Source organism: Salmo salar, chromosome 10, assembly GCF_965601325.2.
Source record: "Salmo salar chromosome 10, fSalSal1, whole genome shotgun sequence".
NCBI classification, from domain to species: domain Eukaryota; kingdom Metazoa; phylum Chordata; class Actinopteri; order Salmoniformes; family Salmonidae; genus Salmo; species Salmo salar.
This window is the reverse complement of record NC_138300.1, coordinates 10454236-10479099: the sequence shown is the minus strand read 5'-3', so window position 1 is coordinate 10479099 and position 24864 is coordinate 10454236. Positions and strand designations below refer to the sequence as shown.

The 24864-nt window shown below is 42.2% G+C and overlaps 1 protein-coding gene across 4 annotated transcripts in view; it reads left to right on the top strand.

Moving 5' to 3' along the window:
- LOC106613488 (E3 ubiquitin-protein ligase RNF13) overlaps positions 1-24864 on the top strand; it is a 93212-nt gene that overhangs the window by 60580 nt on the left and 7768 nt on the right. For 3 of the 4 annotated variants that reach the window (XM_014215770.3, XM_082956695.1, XM_082956696.1), the window contains 4 exons: positions 6231-6318; positions 9060-9150; positions 9951-10056; positions 12750-12843. In XM_014215770.3, the coding sequence (XP_014071245.1) occupies positions 6231-6318; positions 9060-9150; positions 9951-10056; positions 12750-12843 (379 nt within the window). Of the gene's footprint in view, positions 1-1093; positions 1205-6230; positions 6319-9059; positions 9151-9950; positions 10057-12749; positions 12844-24864 lie in introns of those variants that run through there. The other variant, XM_082956697.1, reaches the window with a different exon arrangement.

Below are 24864 nucleotides of genomic sequence, written 5' to 3'. Positions count from 1 at the left end.
TCCGCCCCATTTTTCCTCATCTTTTCTTCACGCAAATGACAGGGATTTGGGCCTGTTCCCTTAGAAAGCAGTATATTCTTCGCGTCGGACTCGTTAAATAATTTTTCATGAAATAAACACTCACAGTTGTTTATTAGTGTAACGGCTGTTGAATGGAGTAGACCAAGGCGCAGTGTGGTTAGTTCTCATCTTTGTAATTTAATGGGAAAAGAGAACACTTTACAAAATAAACAAAAGACAACATCCAAACAGTTCTGTCAGGTAACAAATGACTAAACAGAAAATAACCACTGACAAAACCCAAAGGAAAACAGGCTGCCTAAGTATGGCTCCCAATCAGCAACAACGATATACAGCTGTCCCTGATTGAGAGCCATACCCGGCCGAAACAAAGAAATACCAAACATAGAAAAAAGAACATAGAATGCCCACCCCAACTCACGCCCTGACCAACCAAAATAGAGACATAAAAGGATCTCTAAGGTCAGGGCGTGACAATTAGTCATACAGTGATGATTTAAAAGTGTAATTAAAAAGACTGCATGGAAGCTTAAAAAACACATATTTAAATTATTATTTTTGCTAAATTCAAAAGTTTTAGCTGACTGTACTGCACTGAAAGTCAACCTGGAAATGGGATAAAAAGCAGAGAAGAAAATAACATTTATTTTGTGAATTTGTCATTTATCGTCAACAGTCCTCAGTGCACTTAAATGTTTGTGCATGGGAGAAGGCTAACAAATTTCTTTGGTGACTGACCAGTGACCACCAATAAATATTCCATGACCCAGTTACTTGTGATTTATAAATTCACACATCCATTCACAAACACACATGCTGAGACTTATCGGAAGCATGTGCAGATGCTTGCCTGAAAGCTCACATTGCACCCCACTGTGTCACCACCACATCAGGACGCTAGAGTCTATATCTGCTACACAGATGGTCCAGACTCTATATTGCATCATACACACATACACTATGTCCATTCAGTATTGCAGTTATCCTTTAGACTCAAAGATTTTGTTTCTGCCCTTGGACCTCGGTTGAGAGGTATAGACTTCAATAAAGACACTGTCAAGCTAACTGCAATGGAAGCGCGTCATTAATGGAGTGTGCTTTTGATTGTGTTACTATTTACATTTTTCCAATCTTTTTTTTAACTCTGCATCGTTGGGAAGGGCTCATAAGCAAGCGTTTTACGGTAAAGTCTACACCCCTTATATTCGTAGCATGTGACAAATATTTTTTTTATTTGATATGATTTTTCTTCCGGGGATTACAGTAATTAACAAGCACAGTAAGTGCTGTTAAATTGTGATCGAGGATGTTGTTGTTGTTGCTCCGTCGTTAGTTTGCAGACATGTTGTGCCTTCAGTCTGGGATCAAAGAAAATAGCGATTTGCTGTGTGTGGTTGTGTGTCCATCCAAGCATGCGTGTGTATGCATGCTATCGATTTCTCAATGTGAAGGTTCGTGTCTTGGTAGGCTCTGATTTGCACCCCCCCTCTTTTCATCTTCTTTCTTTCTTTCTTTCTTTCTTTCTTTCTTTCTTTCTTTCTTTCTTTCTTTCTTTCTTTCTTTCTTTCTTTCTTTCTTTCTTTCTTTCTTTCTTTCTTTCTTTCTTTCTTTCTTTCTTTCTTTCTTTCTTTCTTTCTTTCTTTCTCTCCCTCTCTCTCGTCCTGCAGTCTGAGAGGAATGCACTGAATGTCCTTATCTCTGCCCATGCAAACATTCTGTGAGCCAGTAGAGGTTGAATTCCTCTCAGATTGCAGGCAGACCACATGCTGGCATCAGAGGTGAAGCAGCCTGAGGGGCTTCTCACGATTACACTGAAAAACAAGGACACTTAAAAGCCTTAAAGAACATGAAGAAAAACACGTATAAGAATACAAAAAAACAACTCCGAAGTCAAGCTCCTTACTTCCGCCGCCATCATAGAGTTGTCAAAACACTAGCAGCATTCTTAGCTCAAGATATCATACCAAAACAGCCTACAGTCACAATTTTGAGTACACAAATCATCTGTTTTCTCGGTTTTTATGTTTGTAACGAATCTCCTGTTGTCACAGTAAAGATAGGATTATGTAGATTCCAGTTTCTTAACAGGGCCTCAATGGTTTTGCATTTGTCTCCTCTGTGGGGGATGACTTTCTCTCTCATAGGAGACTTTAATGCTGTGGGAATGAAGGGGATGGGGGAGAGACTGCGACAGGAATCATCTGCTGGCTCGCTAGCTCTCTGTCTCTTCTCAAAGACAGCCTCATACATATGGAGACACAAACAAAGAAGCACACACAGACAGATGCGCGCACACAGACGTTCACACACAAACGCACACACAGACGTGTACACACTGTGGCCTGCAGTAGCTCTCAGAACACACAAAATATTTATTCCTAGGTTGACACTCACGGTTGCAGACACACTGTAGTCATTGATGCACACACACACAATACACCCTCACAGGCAAATACTGGGCCTTATACAGCTTTGCACTCAACACAAACTCACACACACAGAGTGCAGAAAATTCCAGTGACAAACAAAAGGCAGCCCTGCACTAATGTCTGCTAGCATCTCGATTCCCTCAAACAACCATCTCTTCTCTCATCCTCTTTGTCTGAATGAACAATACATTTTGTTAGCTTAGCATAGCTACAGAAAATGATACCAGAATATTATACTGGGCATAGTGTGGGGAGTGTAGCCCTGTCTTAGCCTAGCCTAATCTATAGCCTTAGGTTAACAAGCACTAGGCTAATGCTAGTCCACTGTGGTGCAGTCAATGGATGGGGACATTAGCTGCTCCGACTCTCTGGGCTCATAGCGAGTCAGAGACAAACTGATTCCTCACCCCTATTCTTTACATAGTATGCTCTTCCCTCTGCATCATTGTCTCACTTTCACCACCATGGCGGGGGTGTACATTTACACCAAGAATAACACATCTTTACCCAAATTATTTATGAGGAAACTTCTTAAAAGCATTTTAAGTGAAGTTGGATTTAGGCATATGATTATAACATCTAAGTGTAACATCCTTTCACTTTACACTACACTAACATCGCTCACTTAGTCTAATTGTAAATTAAATATTTGATTTGGTCTTGATTGAATTTCAAGTTTAGGATTGGAGAGAGAGGGGGAGAGAGGGAGAGAGAGACGCTACTAACAGCTTACTAAACAACATACACTTAGTGTTCATTTCTTAGCTACGGTATACATATCTCCCTGGCATATTACTTATGCAGAAACATACATTACATATTTTTGGACTCACCGTTGTTGTGTTGTGCTCACATGAACAGGAAGGTGGCACGGCGGTCCTTGTTGTGGGCAATCTTCTCAATTACTATGTCATCAAAGTCTGGTGTTCTCTGGATGAAGTCATGCTGGATTGACAGCATGGCCAATACATTCAACTTTTTCTGGCCCATGGTGTTGTGTGTGAAAGTTATCATTTTAAGGGTGTAAAAGTTTCTCTCTGACTCAGCGGTTGTCATCGGATTAGTGGTGATAATGATTTTGAGAAAAGAGACCGTCTCAGACAAAGCCTTTTGCAGGTTGTTCTCGTATAGTGATTTCAATAATGAAAGTGGCATCTTTCCAGTGTGCAGCTCAGGATTCCGGTAGGGATGGACAGCACCGTTTTCATGCCGGTAGAACGCTCCGTTTCCCACGGGCCATAGCTTGGTAGAACACTGGAGCTCTGTGTTCGGAAAGGAATGTTCATATTGGGGTAAAAACGAGTTGTCTATCAACTTTGCCACAATTAATTGGTCACTTTCAGAAAACCTTTCTTGCACATGAGCAGCGATTGTGTGCACTCTTGGCCAGTGCATGCCTCCATCACAGGTGCAATGTTAAGGTTTCTCTGCCCTGGTTCAGTGGCATCAACATGTCCTCTTGGCCAGTGCATCAGTTTGCTCGCCAATGTTTTTAATGTTCACCTTAAAGGTGTCAATTGCTCCGGCATTTCCTGCTGCGTCAATGGTTCGTTTCTGCATTAAGTTGTACTAAACATCCACCTCTGACATGACCAAAGAAAATAACTTGAGCAGTTGCAGAAATGTGTGATCCTTAAGTTTCATGGACAGGTCATATGCCTCACTGATGGGGATCTCATTCCATCCAGGGGGCCAGTGCCTCACGTTCCTCCCACACAGCATTGACGGTTCTGCTTTTGAAGTTCCATCGTGTACCCGGTGGCCTGGGGACCTGTCTGTTCGCTGACTCCGCGAGAGTGGAGAGTCTTTTAGGTGAGAGCGAGAAAAAGGTGAAAAAGTAAGATAGGTCTGCAAAAAAAACACTTTGTAAGTACACTTACTCGCCCTGCACAGAGTCGGTGAAGTGTTAGATTCTGTTGGGTGTGCGTAACAGTGCACAAACTGCGCGTTTGGGTAAGTCTCCTTAAGTAGCGTTTGGACACCACGTGCATTACCACTCATCACCGCTGCCCCATCCTAAGTTTGTGCAACCAGCTTCTCCTTCACGTTCAGTGGCGCTAGGACTTGTTTGATGGTGTTGGAGAGGCAAACACCAGTTTTGTTTGTCCTTCACCTCTACAAACTCCAAAAAGCTCCCACACACACTGTGGTCTGATAACATGTAGCGCAGCATTATTACCATATGTGATTTACAGGAGACATCAGTGGTTTCGTCTGCTTGTACAGATGCAAAAGGAGTCTCGGACACCTCCTTAGCTATAGCTTCTCTGTACACTTCATTTTTTTTGGATGGTGCTTTATGTACCCTTAAAAATGGGTTGGACGTCATAATGCCTTTGTAACCTGTAATCTCTTTCACGCATGCTCTCAAAAATACACCTGAAAATGTCTGAGTTCAAGGAGTGGGCTGACTCATCATGGCCCTTGTGCTGTCTCACAATTACCACACAATTGAATGCATGCTATAATTCTGGCAAGCATTCTCCTCTGTTTGTTGGTTGTGAAGGACATGGCTCGTCTACATGTCTAGCTGAGCCACAATGTTTTATTTTCCCAGTAATCCCAGGTTAGCTGCATTGTCTACATGTCATGCACAATTCTCATGTTTTGAGAGACTTTCAGATAGATGTTTTAAATCCTTAAACCCAGACTTGGACCACACGCCCTCTCCACCGAAAAGCAGGCAGGGGAAGCAACACTCAGTCAGCCACTGCTTCCTTCTTAACCTCTCATTGTTGAATTTGCGATTTCTGACTTGTTGTGTAACATTTATGTCCAATGGCACAGAGACATTTTATCTCTAATTTCTCGTCATATGACAAGGATTGAAAAGCATTTGCCAGTAGATTGTCAACGTGATTCATGATGATGACTGCTAGCTAAGATTTTGAAAGTGTGATGTTGACATGATCAGTCCAATCAAAGCTACGGGAGATATAATGTGATTTGATGTAATTTTATATGTGGGCAATGACCTTAAGACTTCTTGGATGGGCACGTTTACTGTAAATCTATGGCAGCACACAAGCGGGGTTGAACTGCCTATCTCTCCTGTAGATTCTGTGGTGAGGTAGTGTCCCCATGAGTGACAGAACCCTGAGCCAGTCACGGCACAACCAGATAAGATTAACAACGCCTATGCTCTGTGCTTTTGCTGGCTGCTCCTCCACCACAGAAAGCACTGAGCTAGGCTGAAACCAATGCATTTAGGAGCTGCCTTACTCAAGAAATAGACCAAGTTTGTATGCTGCTTTATTAACTCAAGGATTCTTTTTTTTTTTTACATTGTATGCTGAACTGATATGTGACATGAATTAATGCCAGAATAACATTTTATAATTTAACAAAACAGGTGGGCCTCTGCTCTGACCCACCTGCCCTGAATGATGGGTCACCACTGATTACATACCCTCTACAAGCTACTATGTCAAATAAGTTATTTTAGCCATTGATTTCTTTCAGAATTCTATGTGTTAAGCTACATTACATGCTATGCAAATTCTTGCCTTGTTCTCCATGTGCTGGTGTGTCCATATAGCATGTCATTATCATTATACGCACATAGTATACAAATGCATGGACATTTACAAATATTCAACTGAACCACACGCTCCCTGCCCTGAAGTGAAGTCAGTTCCAAAATAGTTACGGAGATAGCTGTCACAGAATGGATACAGTATAAAGATACTTAGATATTTAGGTGGGATGGGCTGGCTGAACACACACTGATCCATAGGAACCACACACACACAATGAACACAAAGGTTTTGTCTCCTGCAGGTCCTTAGCGCCCAGAAGGCCGGCTACAAGGCGGCGATTGTTCACAACGTGGACTCTGATGACTTAATCAGCATGGGATCCAATGATCGTAAGTTTCCCCCCTCTTCCAATCCTTCTCTTCTGCAATGCACACACAAACAAAAACAGAAACGTGCAGCAGCACTGCACACAGTCGTCTGTTCATGTGTCTCCTCATTCGTGGTCAATACAGCTTTGATTCCCAAAACCTGAGCCTAGAGGACTTTTCGGACTCGCTGGGACTTAGAGATATTGCAGCCATAGCGCCAATTCCCACTCTTAATGTCGTTGTGGAGGAATGTGGTGCTCTGGTTTTCAGTACGTCGCCAAACAGTTCAACCCTGTCCAAACGGCTCAATCGGCCCGGGAAATTCACAGTGCCCTATCTACCATCAAATTAAGTTTTTTGGAGGAGGGATATCTGTGCAGTTTCTCTTTTCTCAACAGCTTATTCTTCACATAGTTTGTCGCTTGTCTCCCGCCTCTTGCTCTGGGGTGTACGACTACGTATCATGAATAATCAAGACAGCACCTCATGCTGGTAATTGTCTAGGACGGATCATCCAGTCGGATGGGTTATTTTCAAACGTTGGTCAGCGAGCCATTTGTTAACTTATCAGCCATCCAAGAGATTTATGTCACCGGGGTTCTGTGGGCCCTACCAACTAATAATATACCCACAATATGCCCACAGTCGTGCATGAGCAGAATCATATATAAGACGGTGGCACAAGTGGGCATCAGCCTCAACGCAGGGGCAGACTGGAATCATAAATCAGCGCACCAGGGGCAAATTGTCCGTTCTACTAAACTACTTTGGGCTGGTGTCTGAATGGGACAGCAGCCCATTAGCCAAAATGGTAATTCTGCCGCAAAAAATAATGATAACATTTCTTAATAGACTCATTATTTAAAAAAATGCCCATTGGGCTAAAGATGGATCAGACCACCAGGCATTTGCTCAAAATTCCCTATGCCAGTTTGTTTCAGGCTCAAAGGGTCCCATAGACCCTGGAAATTACCCCATCTAACAGCTTTAAAGATCTGTGGTTCGCCATAGTTATGGTCTGTCTAAATAAATGACTTCAGAAATGCCAGATGTTATACTGGAGTGCCTCGACAAATTTACCATTCTTTCTATTTTTGTATCTTTCACTGGGGCGAAAATCTGATATCAACTTTGGGGGGGACAATTACATGAAATTTTCTCAAGAGCAATTCCTGAGGGGGACACCAAAAGTAGTGTTATAACACATAGCCTACATTGTAATATGGTAAATGTATATTGAGGAACCAAAGAAATAAGGTGTTTGCCGTACTCCTAACTACCGGTACCCAAAACTACACAACTACTCACAACAGCAATACCATTGCCTTTAACAAATCTTAGTTCAGTCAGCAGTTTAAGTTGAGAGTGGGGGTATCCATGGCATTTTCCAATTATGTTCCTATTTTACAAGTCAAAAAAATGTAGAACCTTTCATAATGTTGCCAAACAAAGACTCAACAAACTTACCTGAGACTCCATCTCTGCCAGTCTGTCCCTGCATATCTGTCCCCAACTCTGCTGTCTGTGTGCCATCTGTTGCCTGCTCTGCCTAATGACATCATTGTGAAACATTTCCATTAGAATTTCATTTCTTTCTTATGAACATTTTATTAACTAGTCTTTGAGATATTAGGCTACTTTGCGTTTTGGTGTACTGAAAAATACTCTGATGTCCGTCTTTTATTTTTCTGCCATTTTTCTACCTGGCTGGCTGGCTACACACACACACAGTGTGTAGGTTATTTACAGTAGGAGATGGGCTTCTATCATCTTATCTTTTATCATTCTATTTGGGCTTCGATCTAAAAGGTAGCTAGCAAATGTGAAACGGATTAAAATGACAAGAGTTGACAGCTGTATGAGTTCACCATTTACACAACATATGCTGCAACCTTTTGTAATTTTAATAGTTTGTTTCATATTGGCTGGCTTCCAACAATAGCTGAATTTGCAAAGCAAGCGAGCACCAATTCCGTTTCAGTGGTGTTTGCTATAATCTTTGCTACCCGGGTTAAATAAAATAAATAAATAAAAGTTCCCTTGCGACAATTTAGCTTTTGCAACGCGACCATTAAATATATTTAAGACAATGGTAGAAGAAGAGTGTAGTTCTGTTCAGTTTGGACTTCAGTTTATCGCTAACCTTATCACAGGGACTTTGAAGCACTAACTTACATCATCTGCATGCTGATCTCGGAATAAATTGACGATAGCAAAGATTCCATCTTTGATGAGGCCACATAAATGGAATAGGTACTAGCTAGCTTAATAGTTAATATTTGCACGCTAGCTCTGCATATTCAGCTAGTGTTTGTGCGCGATTAACTTTACGTCAGTTACGTTCATTGAGTGCCTTTCAGACAGTAGACACGACCCCTCTGTTACCTTGCCAGTGGATCAAACCATTGTGAGGAAAAGGGTGGGGGGGTCGCAATCTTTTGAAACTTAAAAACGCGCTATTAAGTGTCTATAATCAGCACAATTGCTTTCATTGCGTATTATTAATATTATTTAAATTACATAGTTATGTTTCAGTGATATATTGGGGGGGACAAATCATATTTTTCCCAGGATGGGGGGGTCGTGTCCCCCCCGTCCCCCCCGGGATTTCCGCCCCTGATCTTTCACCGATAACTGACTCGAATCTTAATTTCTTCCTTCGAACAGATTATTTCATGATGGTCTAGATTTTATTTTATGATGGGCATCAATATGTGGCCACCTCATGTATAAATACATTTTCCTTCTCTTTTCCCTTTTAGTGGATATTTTGAAGCAGATTGACATTCCATCAGTATTTGTGAGCGAAGAGACTGCCAATTCCCTGAAAAAAGACTACACATATGACAAGGGGTGAGTCATGGGCCAAAATCTAATTTCCATGTCAATCAACATCAAGGCTAATTCAAGCCGGAGGCATCCAAACTGGCGTACTCTATCCATACTGTCTAAGAATCCTGTCCAAATAAATCTGTCAGCGTTATTTTTTTTAAATAATATATTTATTTATTCTATGAATGCAATGGAAAGACGACATAACATGATCTTTTTATCTTTGTGTTACATTACTATGTCATAATGGCCTCAATTGACGTGCTGGCATCGTAAAGCAGATCTGCCTCATGCTGTCATCACATTCCCAGAGCTATGCAGAGAACAGTGGATAATCAGGGAATGACTGTTTTTTCATCCCACCATGCTGTCAGTAATAGACCTCTTTCTTTGCTCTGATATCAATCATACATTCGGATTAGTACCTCTTTTGTCCTGGCATGCAGACATACCAAAATAGTACATTTCCAGTCAATTGCCTGGAAATATTGCAATGTTCTTCACAAAATGTTATTATAGAAACGTTAACTGAATTTGCCTATATGTATTTGGAAAATAATGATGAGGGTGAGTGAAGTCTTACCCATTATTTCACAGTGTGAAATTACATTAGTCAGATGGGAGGGCGTTTATGTGACAGGACGTCATGAGGTGTAAAATTAAAATGAGTCGCCTCGTGTGACATGCTATAGATGATGGGCCATGTCGAAACGCTCCAATCGTAAGGACTCCTTGTAGGTCACTATTATTTGGAGTGTATCTAATTGTCAGTCATAAACACTTAATTAAATCTCCATAATGGCGCTGTTGTTGTTTTTCAGGGGTCATGTGGTCCTCATGCCGGACTTCAGCCTGCCTCTGGAATACTACCTGATCCCCTTCCTCATCATCGTGGGAATCTGCCTCATCCTCATCGTCATTTTCATGGTAGACAAATGCACTATCTTCTCAACATGTCAATGAAGTTTATTCATTCATTCATTCATATACACTGAGAATACAAAACATTAAGACCACCTGCTCTTTTCATGAAATAGACTGACCATGTAAATCAATGTGAAAGCTATGATCCCTTATTATTGTCCCTTGTTAAGTCCACTTCAATCAGTGTAGATAAAGGGGAGGAGACAGACTAAAGAATGATTTTCAAGCCCTGAGACAATTGAGACATGAATTGTGCATGAGTGCCATTCAGAGGATGAACGGTCAAGACAAAAGATTTACAGTGCATTCGGAAAGTATTCGGACCCCTTCACTTTTTCCACATTTTGTTACGTTACAGCCTTATTCTAAAAAAAATCTCATCAATACCCCATAATGACAAAGTGAAAAATAGGTTTTTTGCAAATTTTTACAAATGCATAAAAAATTAAAAGACAAATACCTTATTTACATATGTATTCAGACCCTTTGCTATGACACTCGACATCAGCTCAGGTGCATCCTGTTTCCATTGATCATCCTTGAGATGTTTCTATAACTTGATTGGAGTCCACCTGTGGTAAATTCAATTGATTGGACATGACTTGGAAAGACACACACCTGTCTATATAAGGTCTCACAGTTCACAGTGCATGTCAGAGCAAAATTCAAGCCATGAGGTCGAAGGAATTGTCCGTAGCGCTCCAAGACAGGATTGTGTCAAAGTACAGATCTGGGGAAGGGTACCAACATTTTTTTGCAGCATTGAAGGTCTCCAAGAACACAGTGGTCTCCATCATTCTTAAATGGAAGAAGTTTGGAGCCACCAAGACTCTTCCTAAAGCTGGCCATCTGGCCAAACTGAGTAGCCATCTCTGCAGTATTCCACCAATCAGGCCTTTATGGTACTGACGGAAGCCGCTCCTCAGTAAAAGGCACATGACAGCCCGCTTGGACTTAGCCAAAATGCACCTAAAGGACTCACAGACCATGAGAAACAAGATTCTCTGGTCTGATGAAACCAAGATTGAACTCTTTGGCCTGAATGCCAAGCGTCACATCTGGAGGAAACCTTGTACCATCCCTACGGTGAAGCATGGTGGTGGCAGCATCATGCTGTGGGGATGTTTTTCAGCGGCAGGGACTGGGAAACTAGTCAGGATTGAGGGAAGGATGAACGGAGCAAAGTACAGAGATCCTTGATGAAAACCTGCTTCAGAGTCCTCAGGAACTCAGACTGGGGTGAAGGTTCAAACAGGACAACGACCCTAAGCACACAGTCAAGACTATTTATTTTTTTATTCTACCTTTATTTAACTGGTCAAGTCAGTTAAGAACAAATTCTTATTTAATACCCCGGCCAAATCCTAACCCGGACGACACAGGGCCAATTGTGCGCTACTCTATGGGACTCCCAATCACGGCTGGTTGTGATACATCCTGGAATCGAACCAGGGTCTGTAATGACGCCTCTAGCACTGAGATGCAGTGCCTTAGACCGCTGCACCACTCAGGAGCCCCAACGCAGGAGTGGTGATAGTCTCTGAATATCCTTGAGTTGCCCAACCAGAGCCTGAACTTGATCCCGATCGAACATCTCTGGAGAGACGCTCCCCATCTAACCTGACAGAGCTTGAGAGGATCTGCAGAGAAGAATTGGAGAAACTTCCCAAATACAGGTGTACCAAGCTTTGTAGCGTCATACCGGCCTTCCCTGTAGCTCAGTTGGTAGAGCATGGTGTTTGCAACACCAGGGTTGTGGGTTCGATTCCCACGGGGGGCCAGCACAGAAAAAAAAAAAAAAAATGTATGAAATGAAATGTATGTATTCACTACTGTAAGTCGCTCTGGATAAGAGCGTCTGCTAAAATGACTAAAATGTAAATGTAAATACCCAAGAAGACTTGAGGTTGTAATCGCTGCCAAAGGTGCTTCAATAAAGTACTGAGTAAAGGGTCTGAATACTTATGTAAATGTGATATTTCCGTTATTTATTTTTTAATACATTTGCAAAAATTTCAAAAAACCAGTTTTTGCATTGTCATTATGGGGTATTGTGTGTAGATTGATGTGGAAAATGTTTTATTTAATCAATTTTAGAATAAGGTTGTACCGTAACAAAATGTGGAAAAAGTCAAGGGGTCTGAATACTTTCCGAATGCACTGTAAGTGCCTTTGAACGGGGTATGGTAGTAGGTGCCAGGTGCACTTGTTTGTGCCAAGAACTGCAACGCTGCTGGGTTTTTCATGCTCAACAGTTTCCCGCGTGTATGAAGATGATATCATCAAGCCTGCTACAACAACAAAAAAATGTTTTCATTTTTTTATTTAACTAGGCAACAAATAACAGAGAACTTGCTCATTAGATTTGTCTGATGAGTTAAAAAGCAGAGTCAGTTACCCAAATCATCCCACTTCCCAAAGAATTGACAGAAGAGCGTGATAAATGTCATTATTTTAAATGCCCATACAATTACTTGGAGTACTGTTTGAGGTATTTCTTAACTGCAGAGAATTCTTAATTCGGGAAATAACTATCAATGAAATGGTGACGTCAGACTTTTGGAAAGAGGGTGCATGGTTGAAGTACAAGAGTGTTGCCTGGTTCCAAAAAACTGTTGGGTTATTCATCAGGATTTTCAGTGAGGTTAAGTGACTCATAACTCCCCAACTGACTTGACTTTTCCCTTCTCGCTCAGATCACGAAGTTTGTCCAGGGCAGACACAGGGCTCGGAGAAGCCGTCTGCGCAAGGACCAGCTGAAGAAACTTCCCATTCACAAGTACAATAAAGGTATGGAGGGATATCGCTATCAACAAAGCTATCTTGACTTCAACGTTGAGAAGTGAGATGGGCCAATAGTTTTGTGTTTGGGTTCGTAAGCATTGACAACACTGATCTTTTTAGATCTGTGTATTGTTGTAGTAATGTCGTTCAGGGATGTAAGGTATCCCCTTATGTTTTTCCTCACTTTGTGTGAATGTATGGATTACTGTCAAAGCTGGTTGCTTCAACACGGGTTCAAGCTGAGGGAGTATCTGTGTACATTGGAATTTGTCATTGGAGAACAAGAGTCTAAAAATTGTTTTGTGTCAGTTTGTTTGCCTGCCTGTGTGTCAACAACACAAAGAATGAAACCTGGCTTTATGATCGGAAGGCACACGTATACCCTTGTATGAGATTATTTAGAATGGTATTATGACTCACTCACAGATCTATCGACTTTCGTCCTCAATGAACAGTTGACCCTAAACGCTCACCCTAACCTTCGACCTAGATGAGAACTCCAAACTGACCTTAGATCTCCACCGGGTCTAGCCACGCTATGCCTTGTGTCATACGACTGGGCCACAATGCGGGTGACATAATGAACGAGTTATGACACCTCAATCTGCTCCAGCGCTTCGTGCCATGAGCTAATGAGATTAATACAGCTTGATTTTCCACAGAGCCTGCTCCCCAGATTAAGAATGCCGCTATCTCAGATATGAGAAGGCTCTATATAAATACATATTCTGTTTACCTCGAGGGAGGTAGATTTTAAACTCCTTAATTGGAAGTCATGGACTTGAGGGTTTCTCCATTTTGTGTTTCTCCCCTCGCTCAGCTCAGGAGGTATTTATAGCCCTGCTTTTGCATTGCAAATACTGTTTTTCTGAGATCTGCACCTGGTCAAATGTCAGTCCTGAGTAGAATGTTGGCTGTATTCACACTTGGAAGGAGTTTAGAGGCTTGGTTTGGGGTAGGAAGCCCCTTGTTCAAAATCGGGTGTGCAGGAGACACTGAGGAGATTTTGACAGAGTCTAGGTGATGCATATTAAGTAGCTCCCTGTGTGGTTGTGTGAGACTGTGTGTGTGTGTGAGTGGCTGTGCGACAACCCTTGTCTGACTGACAGTTTCCACAGGCATTAGAGGGAGTTCAGACATCCAGGGAATGGTTCCATCAGCTGCAGTTAAAATATTTTTTTTGTATTATTGGGCCAACCACTACCGCCTCCTCTTCTGAGGACAAAAATAAATGTTGTTTTTACAGTTTTTTTCTTTTTTTTGTTACATGTACATTCTACACACACATTTTACATACATGGCACTTCTCTCTTTCTTTTCTTCACAGTAGTTACATGGCACGAGTATAGTTACTTGACATGCATCACATCCAGATAGACTGTATCCAAACATACTGTACCAGTCAAAAGTTGGGACACACCTACTTATTCAAGGGTTTTTCTTTATTTTTACTATTTTCTACATTGCAGAATAGTTGTGAAGACATCAAAACTATGACATAACACATACAGAATCATGAAGTAACCAAAAAAGTAAAAAAATTAAAAATCTAAATATGATTTATATTTTAGATTCTTCAAAGAAGCCACCCTTTGCCTTTATAACAGCTTTGCACTCTCTTGGCATTCTCTCAACCAGCTTCACCTGGAATGCTTTTCCAACAGTCTTGAAGGAGTTCCCACATATGCTGAGCACTTGTTGGCTGTTTTTACTTCACTCTGCGGTCCAACTCATCCCAAACCATCTCAATTTGTTTGAGGTCGGGTGATTGTGGAGGCCAGGTCATCTGATGCAGCACTCCATCACTCTCCTTTTTGGTCAAATAGCCCTTACACAGCTTGGAGGTGTGTTGGGTCATTGTCCTGTTGAAAAACAAATGTTACTCCCACTAAGGGCAAACCAGATGGGATGCTTGCTGCAGAATGCTGTGGTAGCCATGCTGGTTAAGTGTGCCTTGAATTCTAAATAAATCACAGACAGTGTCACCAGCAAAGCACCCCCACACCATCACATATCCGCCTCCAATGCTTCACAGTGGGAACCACACATGCGGATATCATCCGTTCACCTACTCTGCGTCTCACAAAGACACAGCGGTTGGAACCAAAAATCTCAAATTTGGACTCATCAGACTAAAGGACAGATTTCCACCGTGTTTCTTTACCCAAGCAAGTCTCTTTTTCTTATTGGTGTCCTTTAGTAGTGGTTTCTTTGCAGCAATTTGACCACGAAGGCCTGATTCACGCAGTCTCCTCTGAACAGTTGATGTTGAGATGTGTCTGTTACTTGAACTCTGTGAAGCCTTTATTTGGGCTACAATTTCTGAGGCTGGTCGGACGGACGGACGGACGGAAACAGAAGTCACTTGAACCCAGTCTGACACAAAGAGAAGATTCATATGGTAGACAAGCCTATACACCATCTATATACACACACCATTAACCACATAGAAGATTCATATGGTAGACAAGCCTTTACACAATCTATATACACACACCATTAACCACATAGAAGATTCATATGGTAGACAAGCCTTTACACAATCTATATACACACACCATTAACCACATAGAAGATTCATATGGTAGACAAGCCTTTACACCATCTATATACACACACCATTAACCACATAGAAGATTCATATGGTAGACAAGCCTTTACACCATCTATATACACACACCATTAACCACATAGAAGATTCATATGGTAGACAAGCCTATACACAATCTATATACACACACCATTAACCACATAGAAGATTCATATGGTAGACAAGCCTTTACACAATCTATATACACACACCATTAACCACATAGAAGATTCATATGGTAGACAAGCCTATACACAATCTATATACACAAACAAAATTAACCACGTCGACGCTAAATATTTGTACAATTTATTCCAGGCTTTATCGAAATCTTCTGCGAACGGGAATACACAATGGACAAAAAAAACCATTTCAGTTTCTCCTCATCACTCAGCCACATAATGCCAGGGTATATCTGGTGGGCTTTCTGGAATAAGAGCAAGCGTATGTCGTGGTAGAAAGGGCAATATAGGATAAAATGAGTTTGATTCTCTATTTCTTCCAGGTCACAATAATTACATAATCTTTCCTCTTCCACTTCACCACAGTACCGACCTGTTTCAAAACGCAGAGGCAATATCCCTGATCTTACCTGTGCACATAGCAATCTATTGTTTTTAGGTAGGTTATACATAATATATGTCTCACACACAAACTCACCCTTAATCAAACAAAAGGTTCTCAATTTGGGTTCATGATTAATCTCCTCCACCCATTTTTTTTTCTCATATTGCATCAACAGTTGTATTTTAATCATATCTATGTCTCCCTTCATTTGGTTTTTGTACAGATGTTCATAGTCAGACTGTTGAAAAAGGTCAGACATTTCAGTTGCCCAGGCTCTCCTATGGATAGATCCCATTGAAAAACTTTACTATCTATTCTGGAAGTTGGCATATCTAACAGTCTATTCCAAAGTCTCACCATACACGCCTTCCATCTCACCTCACAGGGTTCCCAGCCCATGTCCCCAGTTATTGCAAGTACAGGTGCAAACTTGTGGACACCTAAAAAGTAACCTACTGCTCTGCTATGAACATGTTCATTTAAAAAAAAAAAACTCTTAGCACCCCACACTCCTGCTGAATAGTCCAGAACAGGACACACGCATGTCTGATACAGTTTGGAATACGTAGCATAACCAATATCTTTGATTGTTTTTGTTTTTCCTATAACTCCCCCAAGCGCTTTACTTGCTGAGTCGGACAGGGCAGATGTTGCATGTAGAAAGGTAATATGTTCATCAATAAAAATACCCAAATATTTATAAATGGTAGTAAACTCAAGAATTTCTTCACCAAAACAAAACTGAAAAACACTTCTCTTAGTAGCTGCTTTTCTAAAATGCATTCTGTTTTTGTCTGGTTAATCATGAGTCTCCATCTTTTTCTGCAGGTCTTGTTCAGTTTCTGCCATCAACATAATATCATCAGCCTTTAAAAGGATACTTAGCATTTCATCATCATATCTTACTCCAATATTTAACGGTTTCATTTATTTTGACAAATAATTTATAAACAAAGCAAACAAAGTCGGTGATAAGGCGCCTCCTTGTTTAACACCCGAGGGTGTTGGGAACCCAATCTGTACGATATTCATTAACACGCACACAAGCAATTGGTACTTTGTAAAGAGACTGGATCGCTCGATAAAATGTCCCATCAACCCCCATCTTTAACAAAAACTATAGGCTAAAAGATCCCTATTTACAAAATCAAAAGCTTTCTGGAAATCAATGAAACATGCAAAAGTAGGCTTCTCTTCATGTAATCTATTTCTAATTATACAGACCGAGAAGATATGATCTAGACAGGCTCTGGATTTACAAAAAAATACATTTTGTTCTTCCACCAGAATGTTTTGGTCCTTCAGGAAGGAGACACGTTCTGTCTCCTAGAGCTGAACGTACTTTGGTGCGAAAAGTGCAAATCAATCCCAGAACAACAGCAAAGGACCTTATGAAGATGCTGGAGGAAACAGGTACAAAAGTATCTATATCCACAATAAAACGAGTCCTATAATCGACATAACCTGAAAGTCCGCTCAGCAAGGAAGAAGCCACTGCTCCAAAACCGCCATAAAAAAGGCAGACTACGGTTTGCAACTGCAGATGGGGACAAATATCGTACTTTTTGGAGAAATGTCCTCTGGTCTGATAAAACAAAAATAGAACTGTTTGGCCATAATTACCATCGTTATGTTTGGAGGAAATAGGGGGACGCTTGCAAGCCGAAGAACACCATCCCAACCGTGAAGCACGGGAGTGGCAGCATCATGTTGGGGGGGGGTGCTTTGCTGCAGGAGGGACTGGTGCACTTCACAAAATAGATGGCATCATGAGGGAGGACAATTATGTGGATATATTGAAGCAACATCTCAAGACATCAGTCAGGAAGTTAAAGCTTGGTTGCAAATGGGTCTTCCAAATGGACAATGACCCCAAGCATACTTCCAAAGTTGTGGCAAAATGGCTTATGGACAACAAAGTCAGCGTATTGGAGTTGCCATCACAAAGCCCTGACCTCAATCCAATAGAACATTTGTGGGCAGAACTAAAAAAGCCAAAATATGAAGTATACACGCAGAGGACACTATTTCCGAACTTAGGGCCCATAATGCAATTCTTAAGGAAATGGGCATGGCTTCACATCGTTTTCAGATTTGAAGAAAATGGCGAAAAATATGCAGCCGAAGTCCAACGAGAGTGGATAGAAATTCATTGCTTTAACTAATTATGACAAATGTTAAGAAAATGTTGAGCAATGTAATAAAATAATGACTTTTCAAATAAGTTACCTTACATGTTATGTTGGCTGACAATTTTTTAGCTACGCTGTCCTAAATAACAGCATAGTATATCATTACAACAGTATGTACCGGTATGTTAGCTAGCTGCCTAACGTTAGTTGGCTACTTATACATCAAACTTGCCAGTATATTAACTATAGGCTATCTAACTAACTACCCAATGTTTATTGACTTGATTATTCCCTTCATTCTTAGCTTAGCTAAATTCTATAGTCGTTGTGCGTTCTCAATGGACATTCGGGTGTTTTTGTAAATTCGCTCTGGCTATCTACTCTGATTTCAAAGCACTCTCTCTGAGTGTACCAGAGCGCAGAATAATGAATTTACCAACGCTCAACACCCGTTGAATATGGCCGGTGTCAGTAAACGTTGGGAAAAAAGCGCAATTAAATTGTTTCCAGCAGCACAGTTACATTTACTAACGCTCTGGATAACATGAAAACTGCCTAACCAGCTCCGCTAGGGCGAGTAAAATGGTCAGAGTGGTCTCATTTGTGTCTGGAAGTAGCTAGCAAGCTAGCCAACATTAGCTTCGGTACTTGACTGCCGTTGTAAGGCCAGAACGTTCAAATCAACCCTACTCCTCGGCCCGAGCGTCCAGTGTGCGCTCCGAGAGCGAAACGGTCTGAATTCACAATCTGACAACGCTCTGAATTTATGAGCGCACTCTGGCACTCCAGAATGAATTTAAGAACACACCCGAAGTCATAAAATGTCTAACTAGTCATTTGTTATGCTAACTAGCTAACGACGTTGCATAACAACAGCATCAACTTCGGTAGACAGGCAAAGATTTAGTACGCTCAACTGAAAGGATATGGTTCAGTAAACTAATAAACTAATAATAAAACTAATAATAAAACTAATAATAAACTAATAGTATATAGTGTACAGTATGTTAGTATGTGTATTCGAACACAGCTCTGGTTTTCTAAATTTTTCATGGTGTGCTATTGCTTCAAATACTTGTCTTATATTATCTCCAATGTATCATCCATGTAAAAAAAACCTGTCTGGTCAGGATTAATTATCTCCGACAACACCTTTTTAATTCTATGTGTTATGCATTTTGCTAGGATTTTTGCATCACAACACAGAAGTGTAAAGGGGCCTCCAGTTTTTTAGTTGTACTGGATCTTTATACTTAGCACATGGATCATGTTTCAGTTATCGTGAAATCAGACCTTCTTGCTGAGATACTGATAGTATACCGTTTTTATAGGAGTGGTTAAAACATGCTAATTGTGGATCTTAAGTACATTTGAAAAATGTTTGATATACAGTGCATTCGGAAAGTATTCAGACCCCTTCCCTTTTGCCACAACCTTATTCTAAAATTGTTTACATCATTTTTTCCCCTCAGCAATTTACACACAATACCCCATAATGATGAAGTGAAAACAGGATTTTAGACAATTTTGCAAATGTATTAACTTAAAACAGATACCTTATTTACATAAGTATTCAGACCCTTTGGAGAGCATGCATTTAGTTTTACTTGCATTTAAGAACAGTTGGAGGCCACGGAAGGAGTGTTGTATGGCACTGAAGCTCGTCTGGGGCCAGAAGTATACAGAATGGTGTCGTCTGCTTAGAGGTGGATCAGAGAATCACCAGTAGCAAGAGCGACATCATTGATGTATACAGAGAAAAGAGTCGGCCTGAGAATTGAACCCTGTGGCACCCCCATAGAGACTGCCAGAGGTCCGGACAACAGGCCCTCCGATTTGACACACGGAACCCTATCTGAGAAGTAGTTGGTGAACCAGGCGAGGCAGTCATTTAAGAAACCAAGGATGTTGAGTCTGCCAATAAGAATGCGGTGATTGACAGAGTCGAAAGCCTTGGCCAGGTTGATGAAGACAGCTGCACAGTATTGTATTTTATCGATGGTGGTCATGATATCGTTTAGGACCTTGAGGGTGGCTGAGGTGCACCCATGACCAGCTCTGAAACCAGATTGCATAGTTAACTTGTCTTTCGAAGACCTTAGAAAGGCAGGGTAGGATAGATATAGGTCTGTAGCAATTTGGGTAAACAGTGTTTCCCCCTTTGAAGAGGGGGATGACCGCGGCAGCTTTCCAATCTTTAGGGATCTCAGTCGATACAAAAGTGAGGTTGAACAGGCTAGTAATAGGGGTTGCAACAATTGCGGCGGATCATTTTAGAAAGAAAGGGTCCAGATTGTCTAGCTCAGCTGATTTGTAGGGGTACAGATTTTGCAGCTCTTTCAGAACATCAGCTATCCAGGATACCCGGGCCAGGTCGATTAGAAAGGCCTGCTCGCTGAAGTGTTTTAGGGAGCGTTTGACAGTTATGAGGGGTGGTCGTTTGACCACCGACCCAATACGGACGCAGGCATTGAGGCAGTGATCGCTGAGATCCTGGTTGAAGACAGCAGAGGTGTATTTAGAGGGGAGGTTGGTCAGGATGATGGCTCTGTCAGAGTGTTTGGCGATTCCAAGCGAGGACACCAAATCTCTACCTAATCACCCTTTAAGCCCTGCACACCGGATCTCTGCTTGCATTGCGTGGAATAGGCCTGTGGGGAGTCCGGAAGGCCTGTACCTCGCTGTCTTATGGAGAGTGTATAAGTACTGGTAGGTAAGGGGAGGAAGTGTAGTCAATGACCGACATTGGACAGTTTTTTATTCAAAGCAATGATCTGAGGGTTTCCTTGCTTTTTGATTGGCCTGTTAGGCCTGAGGGATCCTAATAGGCTGGAGCGGGTTTGCCAGCTTGGCGCCATTTCAACATGGAAGGTGAGGTAGCTGGTTAGCTAGGCTGACAGTGCTGTGTTCCGGGATGGAATGGCATCCCAGATACACACTCGTCCGAGGCCGAGCCTTGCAGCCGTTCCATCTCTCTACATGGGGTGGGCGATGACAAGCCTGAATCACGGAGCCACCTTTTAGATCACTCGTTGGACTCGTTCTGCGCTAATTGTTTACAGTGTGCCAACACGAACGGACCTCTTTTTATACCTTTTATGCAGAACTCAGAGCTCACGTTCTCCAGCCCAGGGTATTTTTAGCTGTCTCTAACACCACTGTGTGACCGCAGCGGCAGCAAGGCAAAGCTGAGTGCTTCTGTCTGCTGCTTCCCTTTCTCCATGACCTCACTCTCTTCCACTTGTCTATTCTCCCGGCGGGCTGTGTTTGGGCAGGGTGCCAGTAACCAGGGGTCAGTGTGTGTGTGTGGGAATGGTGCCCTTAGCCACCATCCTCAGCTAAACCTGATGCTGAGTCTGGTTTTTAACTGAACCTACAGTAAGTAGATGCCTGGTCTTCACTGGCACTGTGTGTGCTTGTCTACATATGTGCGTGGACAATTGAAAGAGAAGGCCTGTCACTGAGGGCTTTGGATTGGAACCAGTCTGTGCCCACTGCAAAATGTTACACGAAGATGGGAACCATGCGCCACAATGGTTCAATTGCATCATCTCCCAGAAGTGCCTACAAGTCAAAGACAATTAGAAGCAACTTCTCTCTACACAGGCCTCTATGTCCTCTGGCTGTAGGTTAGTTGTGTTATTATCAGCAGTGTTAGCGATGCTAATCTAATGGTATCACATTGTAGTGTTAACGCACTAGGCCTTTTAGTTGTTTTCCCTGTCATTCCAGGGGTGGTTTTATGGCCTTGTCACAACTCTAGGCTAATCCCAGAGGAGTGCAGTGTGCGCTGATGCAATTATATCTCTGGTGGTGTGAATAAAGCATGTATTCATTCCCTTAATTGAGCGATGCAGGCTTCTCTGGGCAGGGGGATGACATGGGGGGAGATGCTAGCTGATTAGCCAGCCTACCGTATTGTCTGTGCATTGAGGAGTGGTGCTTCTAGCCTGCAGCGCTAATGAGGAATTTGGCAGGAAGGGGGAGGGAGTCTGAATAGGCTTAGAGTACCTATCTCAATGCAATGTACAATAGCAGTGTAATTAGCACACAATACCAGTCTGAGGAGTATTACCGTGCCTTCAGAAAGTATTCACAACCTTTGACCTTTTCCACATTTTGTTGTGTTACAAACAATACCCCATAATGTCAAAGTGGAATTATGTTTTTGACTTTGTTGCAGCCTTGTTGCTAGCCCTTGCATCATCCATATGAAGTTAGCCTCATATACAGTGCATTCGGAAAGTATTCAGACCCCTTGACTTTTTCCACATTTTGTTACTCTTTTTGCTTAGTCAACATGGGGTATTGTGTGTAGATTGAGGGAAGAAAAACGATTTAATCCATTTTAGAATACGGCTGTAACGTAACAAAATGTGTAAAAGTGGAAGGGGTTTGAATACTTTCCGAATGAACTGTAAGCTTACCATGTGACCGTGCGCTTTTTGTCTGGCTTTCTGGCTCTGGTTAAGACTGAGGGACCCAGCTGTGTGTGTGGTTTCGCCACCAGACGGAGAGCAGCCACAGAAACTTCAAAACCAGCTGTTCCAGAGAAAGAGAGAAACAGAGGAAGCCAGGGAGATACATTTTCACCTTGCTCCAGTTCACCCTCTAAAACCACTGAACTTAAGATGGTACCCCATCGCCCTGTTTACGAGAGGGACCGGGCTCTCCCTCTGACCCCTGCCCTCCCGTCTCTCCCCAGGGCTCCCCGACTGATGAGTCACTGTGTGTGCTCCTCCCCTCCCTCTGCTCTGTTCCAGCCCTGGGCTGAGTACACACTCACACAGAGCGAAAGCAGCTGCGGAGGTTCTGACACTGTGTGAACAGTGAGGCAGGAGTATTGTGATACAGTCCCTTCTCGTCACAGAATACTGCAAGTAGCCTTACCACAGCCATGTTGGCTCTAGCTGTAGGTAGCTGTGCAGATCTGTGCGCATCACACACACTCTTGTCTCCTCGCTCTGATTAGTTTAGTAAGGGAGCGTGATTCCTCCTGAGATCCAGGAATGCTGGCTGGCTGACTGGAGCAAAATGGAGGACTTTCATTGACATTCTGGCTCTTTTTAAACTACCGGTCCCCAAAGGCCCTTAGGGGCCACTTCAACACGATGTCAGATAAGGTAGTGTTGAAAAGAGTCTGTCGCAATCAGCGATAATGGGATAATAACCAGCCAATCAAACCGTATACAGAGTCTGATTAACATTATTTTCTAAACAAGGTTGGATGAAAATTCTTCAATAATTTGTTTTTATGCTGCTGTGTAAGAACAGTTTTTTCCTTCTCGGACGACATGGTCATGCATGGTCTGTTCCGACATTTGTTGACGTGATGTATATAAATAGTCATGTCATTACTAACTTTACCCAGTAGAAAGTTACAGGGAATTGAGTTTTTTTTACCTTTATTTAACTAGGCAAGTTAGTTAAGAACAAATTCTTATTTTCAATGACGGCCTGTCTTGTTCAGGGGCAGAACAACAGATTTGTACCTTGTCAGCTCGGGGATTCGAACTTGCAACCTTTCGGTTACTAGCCCAACGCTCTAACCACTAGGCTACCCTGCTGCCCCAGGTTGAGTGAGTAATGTGCCCACACCAGCTCCTTTGATCAGCCTGAGTAGTTTAATCCCATGCTTTCATGAGAAGGGATGACCAGACCGTGAATTCTGCTCAAAAAGAGAATTCTGCTGCCGTGCTTCTCTCTGACCAACAAACACAAAAAAAACTTGAACTGCTTGATATGGGCATTTGACTTTAAAATTACAAAATCTGATAAGGCTCTCGTCGTAATGTAATTTAGAAATCAGAAAATTAAGAACGGAAAAGGTTCATTAATAACCTCAATGTAATAGTAAAGAACACAAGTTAAAAAAAACGATATGTGCAAAAGCATGTGGACACCCCTTCAAATTAGTGGTCCCGTGTGGCTCAGTTGGTAGAGCATGGTGTTTGCAACGCCAGGGTTGTGGGTTCGATTCCCACGGGGGACCAGTACGAAAAAAAAAAAGGGAAAAAAATGTATGAAATGTATTCACTACTGTAAGTCGCTCTGGATAAGAGCGTCTGCTAAATGCCTAAAATGTAAAATGTAGTGGATTCTGCTATTTCAGCCACACCCGTTGCTGATAGGTGTATAAAATTATGACAGGTGTATAAAATTGTGACAGGTGTATAACATTTCTGCTCTACTAGAGCTGCCCCGGCCAACTGTAAGTGCTGTTATTGTGAAGTGGAAACATCTAGGAGCAACAACAGCTCAGCTGCGATGTGGTAGGCCACTCAAGCTCACAGTGCTGAAGCACGTAGAACGTAAAAATCGTCTGTCCTCGGTTGCAGCACACACTACCGAGTTTCAAACTGCCTCTGGAAGCAACATCAGCACAAGAACTGTTAGTCAGTAGCTTCACGAAGTGGGTTTCCATGGCCGAGCAGCCGCACACAAGCCTAAGATCACCATGCGTGATGCCAAGCTTCGGCTGGAGTGGTGTAAAGCTCGCCGCCATTGGACTCTGGAGCAGTGGAAACGTGTTCTCTAGAGTGAGGAATCGCGCTTCACCGTCTGGCAGTCCAACTAACAAATCAGATACCTGCCCCAATGCAGTGCCAACTGTAAAGTTTGGTGGAGAAGGAATAATGGTCTGGGGCTGTTTTTCATGATCGGGCTAGGCCCCCTTGTTCCAGTGAAGGGAAATCTTAATGCGAAAGCATACAATGACATTCTAGACAATGTTGTGCT